This window comes from Girardinichthys multiradiatus, chromosome 23 (assembly GCF_021462225.1).
Source record: "Girardinichthys multiradiatus isolate DD_20200921_A chromosome 23, DD_fGirMul_XY1, whole genome shotgun sequence".
In the NCBI taxonomy this organism is placed as follows: domain Eukaryota; kingdom Metazoa; phylum Chordata; class Actinopteri; order Cyprinodontiformes; family Goodeidae; genus Girardinichthys; species Girardinichthys multiradiatus.
The window spans coordinates 40,981,458-41,004,469 of record NC_061815.1 but is presented as its reverse complement, the minus strand read 5'-3'; the positions used below and the strand labels follow the sequence as shown (position 1 = coordinate 41,004,469).

Below are 23,012 nucleotides of genomic sequence, written 5' to 3'. Positions count from 1 at the left end.
TCCTGCTTACAGAAATTCATTTGCAATATCTGAACTAATAAGTCAGGTGCTGTGTGCTTTCTTTTCACAGTAAACCTGTTAAGGTGGTAGGCAAGAGAGCACAAATGAAAAAGGAGATTAAAAAAGACAGAAAGTCTCTGGAGGAAGATTATCAGAAGAACAAAAAGTCTAAAACGAGGCTCCTCAGAAGTAACAAGCTGAAGGTCCTGCTGTGATCCTTCTTTCTAAACATCAATCAGAAAACAGAGCAGTGGATATAAATCACTTCAAGGATCTAACGAAGCTGGAAGCTTTTGGACAGGACAGGCTGAAAACTGAGACGTGATAAACATTTACAACCCTGATACCGGTACCGACTAACCTAACTTCTGTTGTGGATCTTTGCTTTTATTATTGTATTGAAAGAATAGGAAATACAAACTGTGTGCACAATTATTAGGTGAGTATTCTAATGTTTTTTGCATATTTTCCAACTCCAAGCTGTATAAATTGGCATGCTTGTTGGACTTAAGCATATCAGGTGGAGTGTATTAGTGTATTGAGAGAGTTTGTGGCCCAAGGAGATTAACACCCTATATCAAAGCTGTGTATAATTATAGGGAGCGTCTATTTCTCAGGAAAAATGGGCCCAAAAAAGTGAAACATTGTGAAAAAAAATCTTTCAGAGTAATGCAGTAATTTTGCCGTTGTACTGGGGGGGCGCCCCAACCCTTCAACGTTCCCCTCCTACCCCCCCAAGACAGTAAACTTAATAATTATATTAAATGTATTTTCTAAATAAAATACATCACCTTTCCTATATAAAACAGGTCTATACACTAACATTTTATAAAACAAAAAAAACAATCTAGTCATTCCTGCGGTGTTCAGACCCATGTGCGCAGGTGACCACACACTGACACAGACCATGCTGGAAAGGATGTCGCAACCACCTGAAAAACCTCCAATTGCTAGCTGCAAGTGGGTGGTGGATGCTTGACAGCTGGAGCAAGAGCCCCCTTGGGCCCCATGTAAGAAAATGAATTAGGAGTTTACAGGTGACAAGAAAAATTAAGAGACTACCCACCTGCACAGAATATTTGGACCTATTCTGCAAAAACCACAAGGTCGAATGGCAGGAAAGAAACTATAGTCAGTTCATGTTTGTAAGGATTAAGGATTATTATTATTATGGAGATAAAAGCTTCATCCTCAGTTGCTTTCCTGTTAAATTAGTTCAGTTGAACCTTTTTAGGGGAGTTCAACATTCAATATATAAAAATATGACCGCTTGATCGACCAATCGAATGATACCTTAGAAACATTAATGCCCTACCTTAGACTCAGACCTCAGAAGGAAAAAAAAAACAAAGTACACCCTCTTTCCATTTAAGGGTTTTGTGAATAAAGACATATAAAAATGATCCGTTCTTTTCCAGTTTCTAAAATGATTCAAATCTAAGTTCAAGTGAAAAAAGAACCAGATTCCAGATGGTCAAACTGAAGGCAGAATGAAGACAAAATGTGGGGAATATATTGGTACAACCTCACGATTCAGTTGCTTTAGCAGCAATAAAATAATGTATTTGCTTTTCCGGAACTCTCTGACAGTCTCACTCACTGCTGTGAAGTAACGTTGACCCGTTTGTATTTGTACATTACTTTATTGCAGACATGACCCAATTCCAACCAAGCTTCAGGACCTTAAGACAGATGGCCTCCCGTTAACTCATTCATGGCTGATGTATTGACTACAATGGGACCCAGGTTCTGTGGCTCAACAAGAAGCCCAAATCATCACCTTTTCACCATTGTGATATGTTGTGACTGTTTTTTACCAAACATGCTATTGTGCATTATGGTGTCATTTTTCCAAAAGTATTGTGGGTCATTTAGAAGCAACTTTGCAAACCTAAGTCCAGCTGTCATACTTTTTTTTTTAAAGAGATGAGGTTTAAACTTGTACATATTCAATCATTTTCTAATTGTACGACAATGAATGTTTATTAATGTCTGTGCTAGCAGAAGCTACAGACTAGCAGACTGCTGCTAGAGTCTAAGACGTGATTTTATATTAAAATTTTTGTACACGATCAGATGTTGGGGTCATTTTGCTGGGATGAACTTTCCTTGGAAGATTGGCAGCAGTCTTAAATACTTTTCTTTAACGAATAACCAACATGCATCCCGTCTCTAACACACAAATCAAATGAACGGTTTGGTACCAGGCCTCTGCCGAGCTAAATGACCCGCTGATGAGGGAATGTGATTCAGGTGTATTTAAGCATAACAGTTGCAGAATGGTAGATCTTGAGGACTGGACTTGGGCACCTCTGCTCCAGAGAAACAAACTGCCAGAACTCCTGCTTTTATAGAGGTGGTCACACTTGCTGATTATATAACCAAATTCATTTCAATGGCAGCACTGGGCTGCTACTTTCCTTCTTAAATCCTATGGAAGGAGCAAGGGGATCCTTAGTTTTTCACCCATTTCTCGATTTTGGCCACATTTCTATCAGATAAACCATCACAGAGTGGAATATATGTTTTATGGACACTTGCGGTTAGTTCTAAATAAGTTTAGAACCTGGTAAAGACCAGATGCTTTTAATAGGCCCTGATACATAGAACTATATAATTACACACACATACAAGGAAGCATGCAGCAGCTAAAAAAACAAAGAAGTACGATCATTGTTGGGACCGTTGTTGCCGTCCCAATCACCCGTTCTCCTTTTCCCTGGCTCATTAGTGTCTTTGTGAATGCAGCAGACTGTACTTGTTGTTGCCTGAACCAGATGAACCTACTGTACCTTTAGATTAATAACATCAATTAAGCAAAATGAGAAATATCCCTTTTTACTCCTGTTGTAAAGGTTTCAGGGTAGGATACAAACACAAAACCAACCACAAAACCAGAATTTACCGGAGGGGTATTTTATTTTTCCCATATCTGCATATGAATTACCTTAAATATCACTGCCTGTGAAGTACCCATAACAGCATCTCTCTAAGGGTAAGCTGCTTCACTATATAATCTTCTGGTTGTGATAATAGCTAAAACAAACTGCCAATTTTCTACCACTTCTGGAACAATTATTCAGTAGGTGGCTTAAAAGATTTCACCAGAGCCAGCTGGGATAAACTGATGAGCTGCTGCGACATCGTAACCAAATTACTCTCTCTTGTTTTGCGCCTTCATTTCTGCTGCAACATCCCATTGTGTAAGAATAAGACGCACAATTTAGCAATGCTTGTAACTAAATCCACAGGTGGAAGCGGAGTGAAATATTTCATATTTTAAATGGCCGTCTGTGATTTCACTTCCAAGCTTTTGTGTTTGGTTCAAACAAACTCTGCACTGTCCAGATGTCCTTCAGTCAGTGTCCTCAGAAATAACACCAGCGTCTCAGAACAGATACTCAGTGTCTTATAATTTGAAGCTTAATTGTCTGTTCTGGCCTGTGGTTTAATCAGCGGTGTCTGGCTGCGCAGCTAAAGACGTTTTTCTGATGAGACAAAGTAAAAAAAGCAATTTCTTTTGGCTGTTTTAGTTGAATTTTAGTATCTTGTAGCTCAATTTAAACAAGATAAAAGAAGTGTGTGATAATTTTAACTCACTTATCTCCTTTTTCACATCTTCTCTGTTCTGCCAGCTTTGCTCGGTTCTACGTCCCGTTGTCTTGAGCGTCACCATTAAGTCACTCAGATGGATGAAGTGTGAGAATTGGTCTTGCTTCAGAACGTTCAACAGCGTTCAGGGCTGATGAGTACTGTCCATTAAAGAGGTTAACTGGATCATTTGTATGTACAGAAGCGAACCGAGCAGCTGCTTTTATTCAACCTCGAAAGGGACGATCAACCTTTAATAGCGCAATGGCCATAAAAGCAGGAGCAGGTTGTTCCTTTACGGTGCGAAATAAAATTAAAGTTTTACTAGAACAATTCTTAAGCAAGAGCAGCGGATGTAAAAACTCCTCACACAAGTGTTTGTGATGTAAAGAAAAACATAAGAGTAAATCCTTTAAAAACATTTTTCATCTTTCATGTGACTTGTAAAAATAAAAATCTAGAATAAATGTGCTTGGATAAGTGTTTACACCCGCTTATAACTGGGGATTTTATCAACAACATGCAAATTCACGCCAAGCAGGAGTCACTCCACACCTGACATCATTTAAAGTGCCTCTGGTTCTAGTACTCCCTTTCCTGACAATTCTTAGTCGCATCTCAATTCGTCAAAAGGCATCAGTCAGAAGAACTGAAATGTGTCGCTGTCTTAAGAAACCAAGATTGAACTTTTTGGCCATGTTTCCAAAAAAACAACACTGCATATCATTAAAAAGAACACCGTGCCCACAGTGAAGCATGGTGGTGGCAGCATCATGCTTTTGGGCAGCTGGAGCTGCAGCTTTAGTCAAGGTGGAGGGAACTGGGAACAGTTCAAAATACTAGTCAGTATTGGCACAAACCCATAAGGCTTATGCTAGAAAGTTGAAGATAAAGAGGATCTTCTTCTTTCAGCAGGACAAGAACCCAAAGCTACATCCCAATCAACAAAAGATGAAGATAAAAGTTTAGGAAAGGCCAAACCAGAACCCAGACCTGAACCCAACTGAAAATCTGCAGGTTAATCTGGGTAAACGTCTCATATCCTCTATATGGTTGATAAACACAGCAGTGAGTAGCTGAGACACATAGGGATTGTTCAATTCAGAAAAAATAAATAACTCAGTCATTGTTGGAGGACTGCTGACTTTTCTTGTTACTGTACCAGCCAGCACATACATTTTCCTGGTTGGAATGGCATCAGAGGAGAAAAGGTTGCAGCGACGGATCCCTGAGCAATAAAACAAACACAGAAAACCTGAGCTGTCATTGTGGAGCAACTGAAGCAGAAAGAGGACCACAAGAATTTAAGCTGAAACCTTCAAACGTTCAGTCCCATTTCATCTACAAGCTTGTGAAGAGTAAAGCTAATGTTCATGGACAGCTGGCACTGATGGACGCGTTAAGTGTCTTTAGGCTGGAAACTGATAAAATTGTTGCATGCTGCGGCAAGTGTGTGTCACACACCTGCATGATGGAGAGGTGCGACTAGAATAAGAAATCTAAACAGGGATATAGGAAGAGATGGTGGTGTCGGTAGAGCTGTAAATCGAGAGGAAGGGGGAGCTGTGTGATTGGCAAAGTGAACAAAGGAAAGGATCAGGTTGTCTGACGGTTAATGGAAGCTGTGTGAGGAAGGTCGGCTAACAAAATGAAAAAAGGCTCCTGCAATTAGGCTGATATTAAAGATTACTCAGAGCAAATTGGGAGAACAAGAAGTGAAATCGTTGTTAATTTACCTGTCCCAGGATGGGGCCCAGTGGGGGGCCGGGTGCTGCCTGTCCTGACCTCACTATAGCCCGGATTACATTGCCTGCATCCAATTTCTTCACCGCCTTTGCTGCCTTGGAAATTTTTGACATTCTGGTCTGTTTGGAAAACCTTAAATCTTCCTCAGAGTCAACAGAGAATGCATCCACTGAAAGCACTAGAGAAGAAGAAAAAAACAAAAAAAAAACAAATTAGTTTTCTAAGCATACATAATTGCATCAAATCATTCACAAGGCAGCCTCATTAAAACATCATACACTCACATCAATATGAATACCCACAGGCAGAGCCCGAGCCTTTTCTACTCTGCGCCAGGCAAGTAATTAAAAAGATCTTTGCCTTCGATCGTCCAGGCAAAAGCAGCTTTCCTGAGAGCTCTTCGCAGTGCAGACCAGCCGCCGAGTGAGAACCACGCTACCTTTAACTATAGACAAGATAAAAAGAAAGTACACCCTATCAATTTATAAATCAGGACATTTTAAAATTATTCTAAAATTACTCTAATTTAACTTAAAAACAACAGATTCCACACTGTCATTCATATAAAAAAATAAAACTAAAATAAATGAGCTGTGTGTGTCAAAAAAAAGCACGCCCTTGCTGCTTTTATTGGGTTTAAGATGGGAAGTAGCACCTAGATGCTGCTAATCAAATGCAGATCAATAACTGGTTATCTAAGTGCGCCCACCTCTATGAAGGTCAGAGCTTTAACACAATGCCAGAACGGAAAGACATCAGCAATAACCTTAAAGTGAGGGCAAAGCAAGGTCATTTGTTTTCCATCTTTCAAACACAAAGTATATAAGTAAAGAAAATAACATTAAATATAAGGAACATATACAGAAAAAAAGAAACATGCAATATTTATTTTATGTCATAATCACATAAAAAGAAGGAAACAAAAAAGTTTAACTTAAAACAAATAAATAGCTAAAAAATGTGTTTACAAATTAATTAATAAAATCATTTTTGGCCTATTCATCCACAAAAACTGCTTCTAGTTGTCAGCAGGAGTGAGAACAGTTGGGATAAAGTTAAAGACAGAATCTGGACTAGAGCTTCTTGTGCTATAATTTCCTTTATTAAGTTCAAAATAGGATTTTTTTTCTCAAAAACTCTAAAATATATCCCAGCACAATAACCTGTGCGACAGATGCTGGTCTTCCCCCTGTGAAATAAGTTTTTCCCATTCACTAAACTCCAGTCGAATTGGATCTTTTATTTCAAGCCCTCATCTCATGGTTTGGGAGTCACACTAAAGCTCCACCATTAGTTACTATTTACTCGGAAACTTAAAGATACACAGGTAAACATAAAAGGTTTGGGATATTTAGCTTTCAGGTGAAATTTCAGGATGAACCTAAAATGCACTCTAACCTTTACAGGTAAACTTAATGTGACTTTCTCTAAACCACTGAATGCACATTAGAGGCTGACATTGTTTCGGGAGTCCCATGGGTCACGGGATTCCCATGGGAATCCCGCGGGACGGGAGACAGCATCAGTAAAGATCACGTGATTGGGACGGTACAGGATAAAAAATGAACGGGAGCGGGAGCTAACCAATATGAGGGAAAATAAACTTGGATCAATTGTCCTTGGAAATGTAAAACTGAGACTTTGTTATAAACTTTAAGAAAAAATAAAACTTCATCGACGCCGCCATTGTGTAGTTAATGCGAGTCAATCGAACTACACGACCCACAAGCCAACAGTGCTCGATGTTCTCCACCTGCGTTCAGGATGGAGGGAGCAAACGCAGGTGGAGAACTGGACGTGGTAAAATTGGATTTGCAACGTAAAATCAGAAGTAAGGACTTATCTATTAAACTCATAGAGCTGACAGGAAAGTCACAAATATTATGGAAGTTCAGGAGAGTTGAATGCAGCGGTGTTAACACGCAGTCTGCTGCTTGTAAAACGTGTTTAGTCGTAATCAAGTTCACCAGTGATTAAGGGACACTTGTAAGACAAATTCTGGATTAAATCAGCCCTGCATCTCTTCATTCATCAAACCAAAAGTACCAACATGTGTCAAGTCTCATTTGACCAACAAACATGCTCCATGTGCACTAAAGATTTAAGAGCCTTTGCCACAGTAGAGGGCAAAGGTACGGAGCCCGAGAGGGGACATGGGGGATTTTTTTTTCTTGTGCGTCTCCACGCAATACTGTTGCGTTCGGCATTTTGGAAAAGCAGCACAGATGACAAACTGCTCATAAAACAAACAGCACTGATATGGCATTGATATGGATTATTTGTCATATGCAGGTAAACAATGCGATTAAATGCTTAGGATAAGAAGAACCGTTCAAATCACGATAAAAACAAAAACACTAATGGCGTACAAAAAAAAAAGTACACATCATGCAGCAGTAATAAGCAAACAAAGTGTCACAGATGTGGTTTCGTGCAGTATTATTGTCCAGAGTTCAGTAGTTTGACAGCTTGTGGATAAAAATGGTCTTTTAGTCTGATTGAAGATAATTTTATTTAAGGCCAATTTCAAAATAAAACTCAATAAATCTCAAAACGGGTGTAGTGTTTGTTTCATTTTTGCAGTTATCTGGTTTGGAAACTATCCCACAAAGTATTGTGAGATAACGCAAAAGTATTGCGTGAGAACGCAAAAGAGAAAAAATTCCCCCATGTCCCCTCGCAGACCTCGTTGAAAGGCTTCATCAAGGGAAGATATTAAATAAATACGTTGTGAAATAGAAAAAGATTTAATGTACCATTAAATGTACAATTTATTTAATACATCATTAAATATTAAGTGTACCACTAATTACGTCATGTCGTCTTTAAAATTATACTTAATTATTCAGTGGCACATTTAATTGCATAATAGTCCATTTCATGATATAATGGTACATTTATTGTTTCTAATGATGTATTAAATAAATAAATGGTACCTTTTAATTTAATGGCACATTTAATGTTACATTTCTTTCATGTTACATTTACTTCACTTATGGGACATTCACAACATTTATTTATTTAATGATGATTTTATTGTCTTCATTTATTCTCTCTCGTTGGCCAACGAACAATTCATAACTGAGGTTTCTGGACTAGGAAGGCCAGAAATTTCACTTTGCCGATTGAAGACGTGAGTTTAACACGTAACTAAAAACACGGAGTTTGAGGAACGAACCGCCACCGTGTTTTCATCCCAAGTCGACTTTGATGGTCAGATCATATTTTTCCTTTTCGTCAAGAAGGCCAAAGGACTGGACTGACCGCTTTCCTGGAGTTGAGCTGCGGACGCGCACAACGCTTCAACCCCCCATCTTTCCCTCCCACTCGCTGACCCAGAAGGAAACTTCACCAAGTAAAACCCATCCTTTATTTTTATTTCTTTATTAGAAGGCCTGGGCAGGGTCAGAGGTTGTAGTGCAATGAGAATCGCTAGTTAGGATCTCATGTGTTCTGAACGATATGTGCATGTAACCTTGTTATTGAAACTATGATGTGTTATTTTGATATCTGGAGCCGCCGCGTTCCTAGCTCTGTGCGTGTTTTACCACATGAGAGTCAACGCAGGTGTGTGGTAAGACTGGACTGTTAAAATCACCTCATAGTAAAATTCTCCATTTTCCTTTGTCTTCAACCTCACTGCTTGCTAGCTTGCCGCCAAAAGGTTTATAACTCTTTGTCTGCTCAGGAGTTGGGGGAAGTTTTATGATCAGGACATCGCTGAGTACAGTTGGAGTTGCGCCCCCACCCACTCTCTACTCACCCCACACCTCTTCGCCATATTCTCAATTTTGCCATAAATGCTGGTTGATTCAACACCCACTGCTGTGTTCTTTATTTTGCTTATTTAGATATGTTACCCTTGTTATGTAGAATTTTGCATGTTGAGTAGGTGAAGATTAATAAATATTCACATAGATAAAGAGAGAGCGTTTTGTGTTCATTGTGTGCAAAAAGTGATTTGTCAGTCAAGATAAGGTTAAAAGTTCCACACGTTTCGGCAGAAACGGTCGATTAAACAATGACATCTCCGGTAATAGTTATTAATTATTACGGAGTATTTAACGGTTGTAACTGTCAAAGGCGTTGAGCCGCAATTACAACACCAGAAACATCTCTGGTCTCGATTCATAAATGAGGATTTTGGTTAAGAAATTGATTTTGTCAAATTATGATTTGTAATTATAATTATTGATCAAGATTAATCAATCAATAATCATAACCCCCAACAGTTCAAAGGAAACAGTCACTTAATAAATGAGTAAAATACAACTATGTACATTTTGCTTATTCAGCTAAGATAGGCATGGTCTGTTTCCTTGTTTGATATTTTATTATTTCTTCATTATTGTTATTTTTACTTTAACTGGCCTTTACTACAACTAAAAACAGGGACCTAACTGGTCCTTCAACGAAAGAAATTGCCAAAAGACTAAATGAAGAAAACAAAAATGGGAGAGTCACAGAAGTGGGAGTCGTTCTAAATGGGAGCGGGACGGGAGTGGGAGTCAATTTACCAGGAGTGGGACAGGACAGGATTTTTTTCTTTATGCTGGCCTGGGATTGGGATGGGACAAGACATTTTTCTATGGGAGCGGGATGGGACAGGAGAGAAAATCCACTCCTGTGTCACCCTCTAATGCACATGTCCAACTGGTAAATGTTTCATTACTTTTTGCTGAACTTGCTGTTCTCTAACAAGAACCTTAACGGCAAAATTCACAACAGGTGTTTGATCCGTGAATACATTTCCTGGTTCAATCAGAAATGGCGTTTAAACGGTCCTCCTCATCATGCTGTTCACATATTGACATCATGAGACCAAGACAACACCTAACAACTGATCAACAGAACCTCTCCATTGTGAGGCTTCAACAGGATGTTCTTGGATGGAAGTGGCCACTGACCTTACAGGGTCACAGAGTGTCATCAGCAGGTCGCAGCAGAAATACAGAGAGACTGGAAGAGTCACAGAAAAGCATGGAGGTGGTCTTCCATTGACCATGTGCCACTCTGATGACGGCTGCATTGTTAACAATGCCCGGCAGAACCAGATGATGGATGCCACTCAACTCCAGGCACATTTAAACGAGGTGGGGGGCAGCTAAGTGTCATGTCAGAAACCGTTTACATCAGCTTGGTCTGCGTGCTAGACGACCTCCAAGGGTACCTGACCACACCACCAGGCACATGTATGGGGTAAGAACGCTGTCAAAAACAATGTGTATGTAAAGACGGTGTGTGCATATTAGTCAATAGTTGTGCATAAGTAAAATCCTAAAGAGGTATTGTATATTTTCTCTATAAGAATACAAAATAAAATGTTACAGCTTCAATAAATTACAAACACAAAGTTCAAGTTTACAGTTGTGGTTTATTCTTTATGAAAACAATATGCTATAACAGTTTGTGAATACGATTTCTTTTCTCTGAGAATATTAATTTACATCAGTGACTTGGTGTCACGTGACCTCAGGCTGGTTAGTGGAGCACAGAGTTAGTCGATTCGCATTGCGCATGCACTGTCACACTCCTCACCGCCAGTAAACGTAGTACCAGGATTGGAGATAATTCAGTCTAAAAGGAATATCAGGAACAGAGGTGAGATAGGGGGGAATCAAGAGTATTATAAATAAAGCATTGTTCTCATTTTTACAAAACAAAAAAATAGAATATAGTGGGTGGAGTTATACAATGATGTACAGTAGGTGGCGGTATGCACCTCTGAATTTGTTGCGAACTGCCAGCAGAAGAAGCAGCAGCAGCATTAGCACTAAGATGACGAACCAAGAGCATATATTAACAATGTTAAGACATATATAAACTTTTTAACATTACCTGGCTTTGTACCGTAGTTTCTTGGTCCGTTCTTTTGGTGCTAGTCCTGCTGCTTCTTCTTCTTCTGCTGGCGGTTCGCAACAAATTCAGAGGTGCATACCGCCACCTACTGTACATCATTGTATAACTCCACCCACTATATTCTATCTTTTAGTTTTGTATTTCATAAAAATAAGAACAATGCTTTATTTATAATACTCTTGATTCCCCCCTATCTCCCCTCTGTTCCTGATATTCCTTTTAGACTGAATTATCTCCAATCCTGGCACTACTGGTGGTGAGAAGTGTGACAGCGCATGCGCAACGCGAATCGAATAACTCTTTGCTCCATTAACCAGCCTGAGATCACGTGACACCAAGTCGCTGATGTAAATTTGTATTCTCATAGAAAAGAAATCGTATTCACAAACTGTTATAGCATATTGTATTCTTTATTGATCCCCTCGGGGATCAATAAAGTATCTTTGAATTGAATTGTATTCATAAGGAATAAACCACAACTGTAAACTTGAACTTTGTTTTTGAAATTTCTTGAAGCTGTAACATTTTATTTTGTATTCTTATAGAGAAAATATACAATACCTCTTTTGGATTTTACTTATGCACAACTATTGACTAATATGCACACATTTGCGTCTTTACATACACATTGTTTTTGACAGCGTTCTTACCCCATGCACAGGCATCATCTTGAGTGGGCCAGGGAGCATTAATGGAGGATGGGGGACCAGTGGACCTCAGCGCTGGTCTCTGATGAATGTCGATTCACGTTGAGCAGAAATGATGGTCGCCAACGATGATGGAGACGTGAAGGAGAGCGCTATGCATCAGCCACTGTGTCACCAGACAAGCCTTTGGTGGTGGTGGTGTTACAGTGTGGGCAGATGTGTCTAGTCAATACAGAACTGTCCTACACTTTCTGAATGGTACAAGTCGAAACCACCTGAAAAACATCAGTAATCCTGTCATTTTCCCCCTCCATGAACAACACAGGCCTAATTTCAGCTTCATGGACAACAATGCTCCAGGTCATCGAGGTCATATTATTAGGGAACGACTGCTGCAGACCAGGATGCCTGGAATGGAGTTGCCTGCCCTTTCTCCAGTCCTGAATCCCATAGAAAAGCTATGGAATCAGCCGAGTCACCGTCTACAGGCTCGTAACTTTATACCCCAAAACCTTGATGACCTGACGGCCGCCCTTCAAGGAGAATGGGATGCCATGACTCAGCCGACAATTAGTCGACTTCTGAACAGCATGAGGTGTCATCGTCAAGATGTAATTGATGCTCAGAGACACTAACATTGTCCGTTGTGGTTTACCCAGCACTGTTTCAATAAATTGTTTGAGATGAGGAAATCAACATTGCAAGCTTCTACTTAAATGCCCTACGTTCATGATATAATACCACTGTAACATGGACGTTTTAGGTTTTCAATAAATTTCACCCTAAAGTCAAATATCCTTAACTTCAATGTCATTCTGACATTGGAACAATGCAGGATTGTCCTGAAGTCGTTTTCAATCCAACTGCTGCATCACTCCAGCTGAAAGATGTTCTTGATACTGGAAGACAGTCACGTAAAGCTTAGAGGAAATGTTGAAAACTTTCCAAAGCTGTGGCAACCTTATTTTAATTCTCTGAAAACTATTAAAACATGTACATTTGGAGCACAATTTAGGCTTTTTCAAAGCAAGAGCAGATCTTCCTCTGTCTCAACAGAGGTCAAGAATCAAAGTCAGATATTCGGAGCTGAGGTAGATACCTCAACTCCTATTCATGAACACAAAGAGTTGGCTTTTTCATTCCACCTTTAAGTACATTTGTCAAATTAGGAGTCAATTAGCAGAGGGGAAGGAACGGTCTGACCTTGGGCTGTTCTCTGAGAAGGCAGAGGACATAAAAGCAGACATATGATCTGCCACCAGAATAAAAAGTGATACAGACACACACAGTAGTAAAAAAGAATAAGAATAAGAGGAAAGAACGATCAATGACTGGAGCCAAGGGAAAAATACAAGTTTTAAAACCGAGCCCCGAGTTTCAGGAGATCCATGCATTCAATAAAAATAAGTACTTCAGAGGGGAGAGGAGGTCCTGCAATGATTCATCGTAGGCAACAGAGGGTATCCAATTAGATTAACAGAAGAGACACTACCATAAAAGCTATATGGGACCACATACGGCTCTGAAGCAACGAACACCGATAAGCTACTCCGGAGAAAAGATGTGATTTTATCTCAACTGATGATTATCCGGCAGCCGTTAAAGTGCAGCCACCATGAGGCAATATTTGTAAGGGCATTAAGGTGGTGCTCGTTCTGCAGAGAGAGTCCAAAAAAAAATCCATTTAGTCTGGATTCTCTAAATAACAATCTTCACAACGTAACACACATACACTGCAGCTATCCCAAGGTCAATTTCACGCTACTCACCTTATGTGTTCAGCTGTTGCATTGTGGAGAAATTAAGTGAGGGTTAGGTCCATTTTGTGGAGCCAATTGCATTAAATCTGAAGTTAGAAAAGCCACTTTTGTAATCAAATAGGAAGAAAAAAAAACACTCAATGCATTCTAAAATGGGAAGGTCCAACAGAAACTGGAGCTAGAAGGTAAAATTAAATGCTTTTAAAGTGAAAATGGGTCTTCCAAGGATGAATCTTAACAAGATTTTTGAGGCTAAAAACCAGTTTGAACCAACATCAAATGTTCCATTTAATTTCAATACAGGAGAGAAGAAATAGCACTTCTGCGGGGAGGGGAAATGACAACGCCATGCTTTAATGCACCGAATCTCCAATCTCTGTTGGAGTATGAATAATAAAACCGCAGTTCCCTTTTCCACAAAACCAAATCGCTCATCAAACGGCGCCAAAGAAGAATTGACCTACATAAGGCGTCAAAACTGCACTCACTGAGTGTTTCGCCAGGCTAAATTTATATTAGAGGCAGAGCAGGCAACAGAAATAGCCAGTGTGGTTGAATGCTGCACGGTAAAGGCTCGGTCAGGGCTGAGTTAAAGCTCTGCAGCGAGTAATCAAATCAAAGCTCTGCTAATGTGAAAGCAACAGACACATTCCTGGGCCCCTGTTTAGGCATTTAATGCTAACAGCATCAGTATTAACAAGCAGGACACAGGAAGGGAAGAGTAATTAGTTTGAGCTGTGTAGAGTGGTATTTGAATGTAATTTGTTAGAGCATGTCTGATTAATAAACCGACACACAGCATTCCTACACAGGCTGGAAAAAGTCTGGAATTTGATGTATGAATCATCCTGGTATGGATAATTTTGGAAAAGAAAAACAAAAAGTCCCTGATCCCGTTGTCTAAAGGCTGTATCTTTCCATCCATCCATCCATCCATCCATCCATCCATCCATGTGCACGGCTATTAGAAAGATGTCAAACAAAAATCATTCAAATTTTAACTAAAGTTATTTAAAGAATTTCTCAGGCTTTGAAATTAATTAAATTAACGCAGAACTTGGTTCTGACAACATTTTATATTTGTTTCATAATTCTGGTTTTAAAAAAATGCACGTTAAAAGACAAAATCTGAACTCCAAATCCAACATTTCACACTATGTCTGGGACTCCACCGCAGCCTGTCAAAAAAAAACCATCGCAGGTGGAAACAAGATTTTTGACAGAAGTAAACATGTCAATGAAACCTCAGCACTGAGGTAAGAAAACATGGAGAAAAGAAGTCCCACCTGTCATGAAGAACATGCAGGTTTCCAGAAACCAAGTCAATGTACAGTAACACGTTACATCTCATCACCTGCTCACTGTTTACACCTCGAACATTTCTGAAGGTTGTCACAGAACAGCAGCGTTGTGGTGTAATTAAAACCGATAAAGCAGACATCAACCAAAAAAATGAATCTGTTTGCCGTAAAGACTGCAGACTTTATTGCATCAGCGAAGTCCGCTGCTGTTTGCTGTTCAAGCTATTAGGTTCACTTTGTTCCTAATTAATGAGGAAAGCTGAACTGCAGCCATCATCATCGTCACCTCTAAATCTTTTATTTAAAAGTCAAGGTTGAAGATATTGAAACTCTATAAAATGTCATTTTTGAAAAATGAACAAATTAGTCTTTAAGATTTCTCTCTGGTTCGAAAGTCCCAGACTGTGTTCAATATAAATGACACTGGTATTATATCAGCCTGGGGGAAATTAAGTCTTCCTCTCTCTATCTTTCATATCTTTTTGCTGCAGTCTGATGAAATGTCCTCAAATGAAATAAAAGCTTAATAGTAATTAGCTTCTCAGTGGGATCAGCCTACCTGCAACAGACTGGTTCATGGTTAAATTAAAATACAAAGAAGGGGGAAGAATATGCACGGGATCCAGATTCTGTTTAGCTTTTCAACTGAAGACATTATGATGTCCAAGGACCAAAACTGTAAAATCAATGTTTTTTCTTCAGTAAACTTACCTCTAGCAGAGGATGTTCACAGCGCCCTCTTGAAATATTGGCATCCCTGGTAAGGATGTGATAAAAGCCGTAAAATAAATTCAGCTTTTATTGCAACAGCGTTATCTCATATTCTATTGAGAAAATCTTGTTTTATTTTTTCTAAAATCAACAGTCTTGCCACTAGGGATGAGTTCTGTCACTGTAGAGTATAAATATAACAAGAAAGAAGTAGTAGTAGTGTCGTTAATAAAAAAGTAATGTCTGACTTTAGATGAAGGGCCACAGATGGAGGAACAGTCATCTAACAACTTAGAAAACTTTAAAAACTCTTGCATTCTCCTCATCCTTCTTTCTCTCCTCTATTATTTTCTCCTTCTATCCCTTTTCAGTTTTTCCCGACCTTCTCTCTTTCTTGCTTCTTTTTTTCCCTTTTCGTTTCCGTCTCTGTGTCTATTGAAATTGAAATAATCCCAAAGCAGTTTCTAATGCTCCACTTGTGAAAGTAAATCTGTTGGGCTTCTTCATGGCACTCAGACAACAATTCTTGTGTGCTACTCTGCCGGACAGGACACGTAAAAACAAAACTACGGAAACTTTGAGCAGCGGCAGCCAGGTTCACTCAACCAGAACCAGAGACCACAGTGCTTTCCTCTTGGCAATAGGGGGTTATTCAAAGTATTGATAGCAGCTACACGAATGAGTGTGGTGCACGTTATCTGATATTAAAAACGATATTTCAGAACCAGAGATTTTTTTATTACTCAATAAATGTCTTCAAATTAAAAAGGTTGGCTTTTCAGGGTGTGACTATAAAAAATCGTTTTATTTTAACGCTTACAAATCTTTATCAGCGTTGCCAATAAATATGGAGGGTGCTGTATGCATCTGATGTAATAATCTCCGTCATTTCCATCCTAAACCAGCCATCCCCACCAAAATACAGCTTTGTGCTTGCCAACGTTTAGTGCTAACATTAGCATTTATTTTATGTTGTGTCACAAAAGGGGCCAGAAGAAGTCAGCACACTTACAACCATCATTTGACCATTTCTCATATTCTAATTTCTCTGGTGAACTGACTTTAAATCATGCAGACATCATGGATGGATCCTGAAGACTCCATCATCTTCTCATGCTGAGCTACCAGATCTTATCATTTTTCATGAAATATGCAGTTGGGAATAAAAGTTCAATCTCTCTCACCAGTATAAATGTATTAACTTTGCTGGGCTATTAATAATTCCTGCTCCTCGCTTTCCAACTAGATACCTATAAAAATAATACATTCCCCTATATCACAGGTTAGATGTTACATTATTAATAAGGTAGAAAAATGAGGTAGTGGGGGGCCCAATGCATCTCATTCATATTTTTGAGATTTGTTGGAAGTAGTAAACATCTGAAAGAAGAAGGATCTAATCAAGTCTGACATCTCAGATGTGTTGCTGGCAGTAAACCATCCTCCTGCTTCCTGTCTCTTCTGCTGTCTCCTGCCTTTCTAAGGATTTGTTTATTTTTGGGGTTTTTTTTCCATCTGCTGTTAGATGTAAAGAGTTACTCTGTGTAAAAATACAATTCCCAATGACAATCTTGTTGATGTTTACCCTTCACACATTCCAGCTGTGCATTGGCTTTAGTAAAAACTATACTCTTTTTCATTTTGAAAGTTTCCTATGTGTTATCAGGCTTGTTTTCGCAAAGCTGAAGACCAACACTTCTGATTGGTCAGAAGTCACTCGACTTGTGACCGATCTATTGAGATTGAGAAAGGGTAAAAGTGTCGTTTTCGAATTGCGGCTTGATTGCATCACTTCAAATGAAAAGGTTTGCATTAACTTTTAAAAATATGGAACAAAGTGCATTCCCAATAAGCTTATTAAGGAACGGCTCTTTTAAGTTTCTATACATCGGGCGAATCTGTGTTTTAAGGCACACCTCAGAAGACAAGGCATGGATTGTGAGGTATCCTGCTACTGTGTATTTATATGACAACTCAGAATAATCAGTGCAGTTATGAAGTCATGCAACAACACCTGGGTGGCCCTATCCTAAACGTAATGACTAAAAAAGTGATAACAGCACAAATTGCTGAAAACAATGCTTGCTATGAACACACAACACATTACAAACTGTATTTTATGTGTTGCCATTTTGGCAAAAAAATGGGCATCCGTCTAAGTGGACGGGAGATGAAAAGAGGCTGCTGTGGGATCTGCTGGGGAATCTTCAGTCAAGGCTTTTAACTGGATCTCTTAGACATGTACCTCCTTCCTTTCAATCTATTCATGTATTCATTCCCAGTTATTCACAATTTCCTTGTAGCAACAGCTCATCTCTGAGCTTCACATATTTACTTACGGACAATAAATATGTAAATTTTCATTTCTTTTTCTTTTTTTTAAACCGTATCCTGTCCGGCACTCAGAACTGTTGTCTGAGTGTCGGGAAAAAGCCCAACATATTTACTTTCACAAGTGGACCATTACAGCTGATGCTTTAAAGCTCTGCTTGACATTCATAAAAAGAAACTTTATTAGATTATTCCAATTGTTACGGACGCGGAGACAGAAATGGAAAGGAAAAAAAAGAAGCACGAAAGAGAGAAAGGAGGGCAAAAAGGAAAAGGGGAGAGAAGCAGAATAGAATGGAGGAAAGAAAGAAGGATGGAGAGAATACAAGATAACACCCTGCTTGCTTCTACACCTGCAAATTTTCATGTCAGTCTTATGAGCTACCTCATTAACAAACCACTCGCTAGTGGCAGAGGTGACCAACTTGAGTTCTCCATGTCCTGCATGTTTTAGATGTGTCCCTGCTCCGACACATATGCTTCAGATACTTTTAATTATCTCCTCAGCTTGTCACCAAGTTCTACTGGAGAAATCTAATGACCCGTTCGTGCAAGTCAGGTTTGATCAAGCAGAGAAACAGGACCAGAATTGCACATCCCTGCAGTAATTTATTTACAGTTCTAGACACCGCACACATTTTCCACAATATTTTGATGTCCGGTCCCTGCAATGAAACAATTTCCCTCACACATTGAAAAAAAAAAAAAAAAACACATAAAGATCTTAACTGCAAGGGTTATCTGGTATTCTTTTAAGGCAGTACGCTTTTCTAGCAGCGTGTTTCCACTACAAAATACCAAGCGGCTCAAATCCCATAACAAAAAGCCTCAAGTATCGCAGTCTAGCCTATAAAAACCCAGATATCAACCCGACCAGGCGAATTAAGGATGTCCTGAAGAACACATATAAAAACCCAGTCCGTATAAATAAATAAATGCTTGGCTGCCATGGTAACACAATGCAAAGCCTACAGCATGGTTTCTGGAAGCTATAAAGCTTACTCAGATGCACAACAAACAGCACAACAGGTCCAGACGAAAATATGTTTTGTCAGCCAAGAAGCTACGTCACAATTTATTTATGTAGTGTTTATTTTTTTTTTGTAGTTTAAACTCTTGAGTTTTATAGAGTAAGCGCAGAAAAAAGATGATACTGAAATGTAACCATGAAGTAATATTTGATCAGTGTCTAATTGCAGTCAAGTACGTTTAAAATGATGGTGTTTTTATATGACAATCTTGTATTTCATCACATTCCAGCATCAACGAAGCAGCTTTCAGTGTTTCTGCCTGTTGACATTAACATGCTGTTTTAGTGTAATATTTTCTGGGACGACATCGGGAGACGACTCAGTGGAAGGACAGGGAGTTTAACGGATGATTTAATTCAAAGCTGTGAACATAAACCGCTCCGGGGCAGGTTGTGTTCAGCGTAAGTCTCAATGATCCAGCCAAGTGAAAAAGAACATCATGACAATGCAAACATATCACACCCCGCATAATGTTTCTGCACAGAATTATATCTCTGGGAATAACCTCAGACAGACCTAACAGACCTTTTTATGTCTTCATGCCTGATTTCGCACGAAACCTTCCTGAATGGTAAGAAAGTGAACAGTGTAGGTTGTTCATATTGGGTTTGCCTCTTTTCTGTTTTCCCGTTTTTGATTTCCTCTCCTAGAGCCGTGATAACATAATATCTGTAGCTACGATGATAATTTCCTGCCTTAATTAGGATGATTTAATCTAAGGTTAGGTTTATTCCAGTGAGTTTCTACCTTCTTCGCTCTGAGACTCATGGTTCCTGATATCTGCTGTCCTGAGGGTGCAAAATTCTTATTCTGGTCTCGTAACTCTGTCTCAAAGGAAGAAGAAATGTTCCGTTTCCATCTTTCCACACAGATAAAAACTTGCCAGAGTCATTTTTAGGAAAACACGATTATTCACTACAGGGAAAAAACAAATCCCATCTTCTAAATCCACTCTTGACAATCTGTTTTGTTGGTCAACTTTTAGTTTGGAAATCCATCTAGTGGTTGTTTTCTTACTTTTGTGGTGTATGCATGAGATGTTAATTCACAGTAAGTTAGTGTATTACCCCATAAGATCACCTCTGCTACAACACACCTGCTGCCAGTCATCAATAAAATAAGCAGACAGACCATCTATTAAAACAAGCTTTACTCATTGCATAAATTATGAAAAGTAGAAACAGAACATATAGAAAAGATATAAATAATAAAGTTGAAACAATACTAAAGGACAGTCTCCTTTTAGTAAGGGTATGGCATAACAGAATAAAGAAATAAGAGTAAATCTTTATGGCTAGGTTTTGTTTTTTCTCATTTTACAACAGAAGATAACCCTCCAGATACAAAGAGAGAAGAATAAACCACCCTCAGTAGTGATGGTGCCCAGCAGAGCAAGGCAGGCTGTGCGTCCTTGCAGATTGCCCTTAAAAAGAAAAACCTTTCAACAAATTGTAATCCAGATTGAATAAAACCGTGCGGAACAGACCAAATATTAAATGTTTTATAAATGCCAAAGCTAATTGGATCTTTTTCACTTATTATGAAAATGGAACAAAATAAATTTCAATTAGTCCTAAGGCACAAAAACACCAAATAAAAAGACCATGAATTGTTAAAGTGTTACTGAGCTGGTGTTAACCAGTGTCTGAGATGGTCACAAGTTCAAGTCTCGAATCATTCAGGGCAAAGTTAGGTCTCAAGACTTTTACGGGCACGTTTCCAATGAGGGAAGAGTCGACTGCATTAAGCCTTTAACTTTGCAGGAATCCCTTATATTGAGGTGTTCTTTCAAGGGCAAAAACATACTAAGAAAAATAAAGGCCACTACTGTCTAAACAAAAAAATAGATATGCTTACTGTTTAGCAGTATAATTGGGCTTTTTAATGTAACCTGTGTACTGAAGTAGTCTTTTTGGTAGTGGCTACGTTTTAATTTTAGGGCTCAGACTGTGATTACTTTTAAAATTTCGTTTCCACGAGAAATACCACCAAATAGTTAAATAAAATTTCAAATCCATAGTACCATCCCTACTGTGCAACCTAAGCCTGCAGAGTAAAAAAAGCGAAGTCTTGAACATTATTAATAGCAGCAACGTTTACATTAGTTTGGTGTGGAGAGCTTTAGATAGTAGCTTAGCTTAATCTGCTTATTTTTGATGCATTCAAATTTTTATAATGAGAATGGACATCGCTTCTGAACAACACAGAGGACAAGTGACAACAGCCTAGAGACAATCTGGTACAAATAGTCCCCTAAAAAAACTGAAATAATAAAAAAAAAAGGGGGCAAAATGTTTCGTCTCATCTCGTTGTCAAACCCGTCCACCAGAAATGGCGAGAATAAAAGCCGCCTGTCACTGAACTTAGAATCTGTCAACGACACAAATATCACTGACATCACAGAATGAACTCATGCAGCATCTGTTTAGATGGTCCCATGTTATGAGATGGGAGCTACAGATTATCTGTAATCAATGAACTAATCTCAGACTTAAAACTGAGCAAATGTTCTGGACCGTGATCATTTGGTGAGCCACACAATTGCTCTCTATGAGTTCAAGAAATAACATCAGATATTAAATAGGAAGTCAAAGCTGATACCCTGTTCCGCTACATTAGCATTCATCCCATCAAACTTCATCCCTGGAGGTTTTATCGATTACTCAAAGCCAAATCCTGAAGGCCAGTCAAATAATACAAAGAGCTAAAGAAGAGTCTGAATGATCCCTCAAGACCTTAAAAGGGGACTGAACGACCCGGTTAAACCAACAGGTGGACCTGCAGGTCCCATCTCTACCAGATTCGTGGCTCAGCTCTGGACTAAACATCTCACTTCTTCCTCAATTTAGGTCATAAATCAGTTTTACACCAAACAGATATTCAATCAAATCTCTTTCTGAACTGGGAAAATGAGCAGCGGGCAGCAACAACTGCTTCATATTAAATGTTCAATGTGCTGTTAAAACATATATTCAGATTACTAATTTAAATGCATGTCTGACATTGAGATAATGAGCTGACTGTGCAGACAAACTTTTAATCACTGCCCTGAAACAGCAGGGTGAATGTTGGGAGTGTTCATCATGGTTGGAAATCAAAAACATTTTTAAAAAGCTTTCTCATGCAGAGCTGCTGGAGAAACAATGTCAACAAATCTGAACGATAATTTGTAGTTACAGATATTGATACCTACGATGGCAAGCAATGACATCAGTCATTCCTCACATCTTTGCATAGTGACAGCAGCTCCTGCATTAAGTGCCTTTCAGCAAAGTGTTAAGCCACTTGGTTTTTAGTCACACAGATAAGATCAGGTTGTGGTAAATTATGCCTGGCTTAAAGCCATTATGAGCTTTGACACTAACTCACAAAATGTATGGAGATTTCCTTTTGCTAGGGGGTTTTCAATAAAAATTTACAAAACCTAACATTCATGCAAAGATGCATTATTTTAATGTTGGGACCACAGCCATGGTTACAACGTGAAAGGCCAGTACAGACTATCCTGGAACTTTCAAAATAAATTGCATTAACCTACTTCCGGCACAGCCAGGAAACGGGGTAACTGCAGACTTCCTGTGACATCACTGTCCAAATAAAAGCACCGCTCTTGCTACATCCTGCCTCTTCCACACCAGTGATCATCGGGATAGGGGAGACAAGTGCGCCAATGTCTCTTTGCTGGCAAAAAGACAAACTCTTCAACTGGATCCGAGAGCGTCATATGATCATCGATCATATGCACTAAGATAAGTACAAATGATTCACTGTTCGTGTATCCGGTAGATTCATTCATGAACGGGAATTAAGGTACAAGCCTGGCTTGACTTTTCTCTCTGAGACCTACAGAATCAAGCTGTGTTATAAAGAGTTCCCGGCAGAGACGCTGTCTCTACGACTCCGATTGGAGCAGTTTCCCGAAGGAGGACAACGGATGCATCGCTGTGGTAACGTGCAGTGTGGTCAGTGGACAGAACGGGCCGCCCAGCCACTGCTCCGGAGGTTAGCTGGACCCTTTGTTCAGAGCTTTCTTCA

General features: G+C 39.2%; 1 protein-coding gene across 5 annotated transcripts in view; it reads right to left on the bottom strand.

Annotated features, from left to right (window-relative positions):
• The window catches only part of mrpl11 (mitochondrial ribosomal protein L11), a 79,664-nt gene that overhangs the window by 43,273 nt on the left and 13,379 nt on the right, over positions 1–23,012 (bottom strand). For 3 of the 5 annotated variants that reach the window (XM_047353647.1, XM_047353642.1, XM_047353643.1), the window contains exons 2-3: positions 5,622–5,782; positions 5,328–5,515 (exon numbers count right to left, since the gene is read on the bottom strand). In XM_047353647.1, coding sequence (XP_047209603.1) covers positions 5,328–5,450 — 123 coding nt within the window. In that variant the 5' untranslated portion in view covers positions 5,451–5,515; positions 5,622–5,782. The remainder of the gene's footprint in view (positions 1–5,327; positions 5,516–5,621; positions 5,783–23,012) is intronic. The other 2 variants (XM_047353644.1, XM_047353646.1) reach the window with 2 other exon arrangements.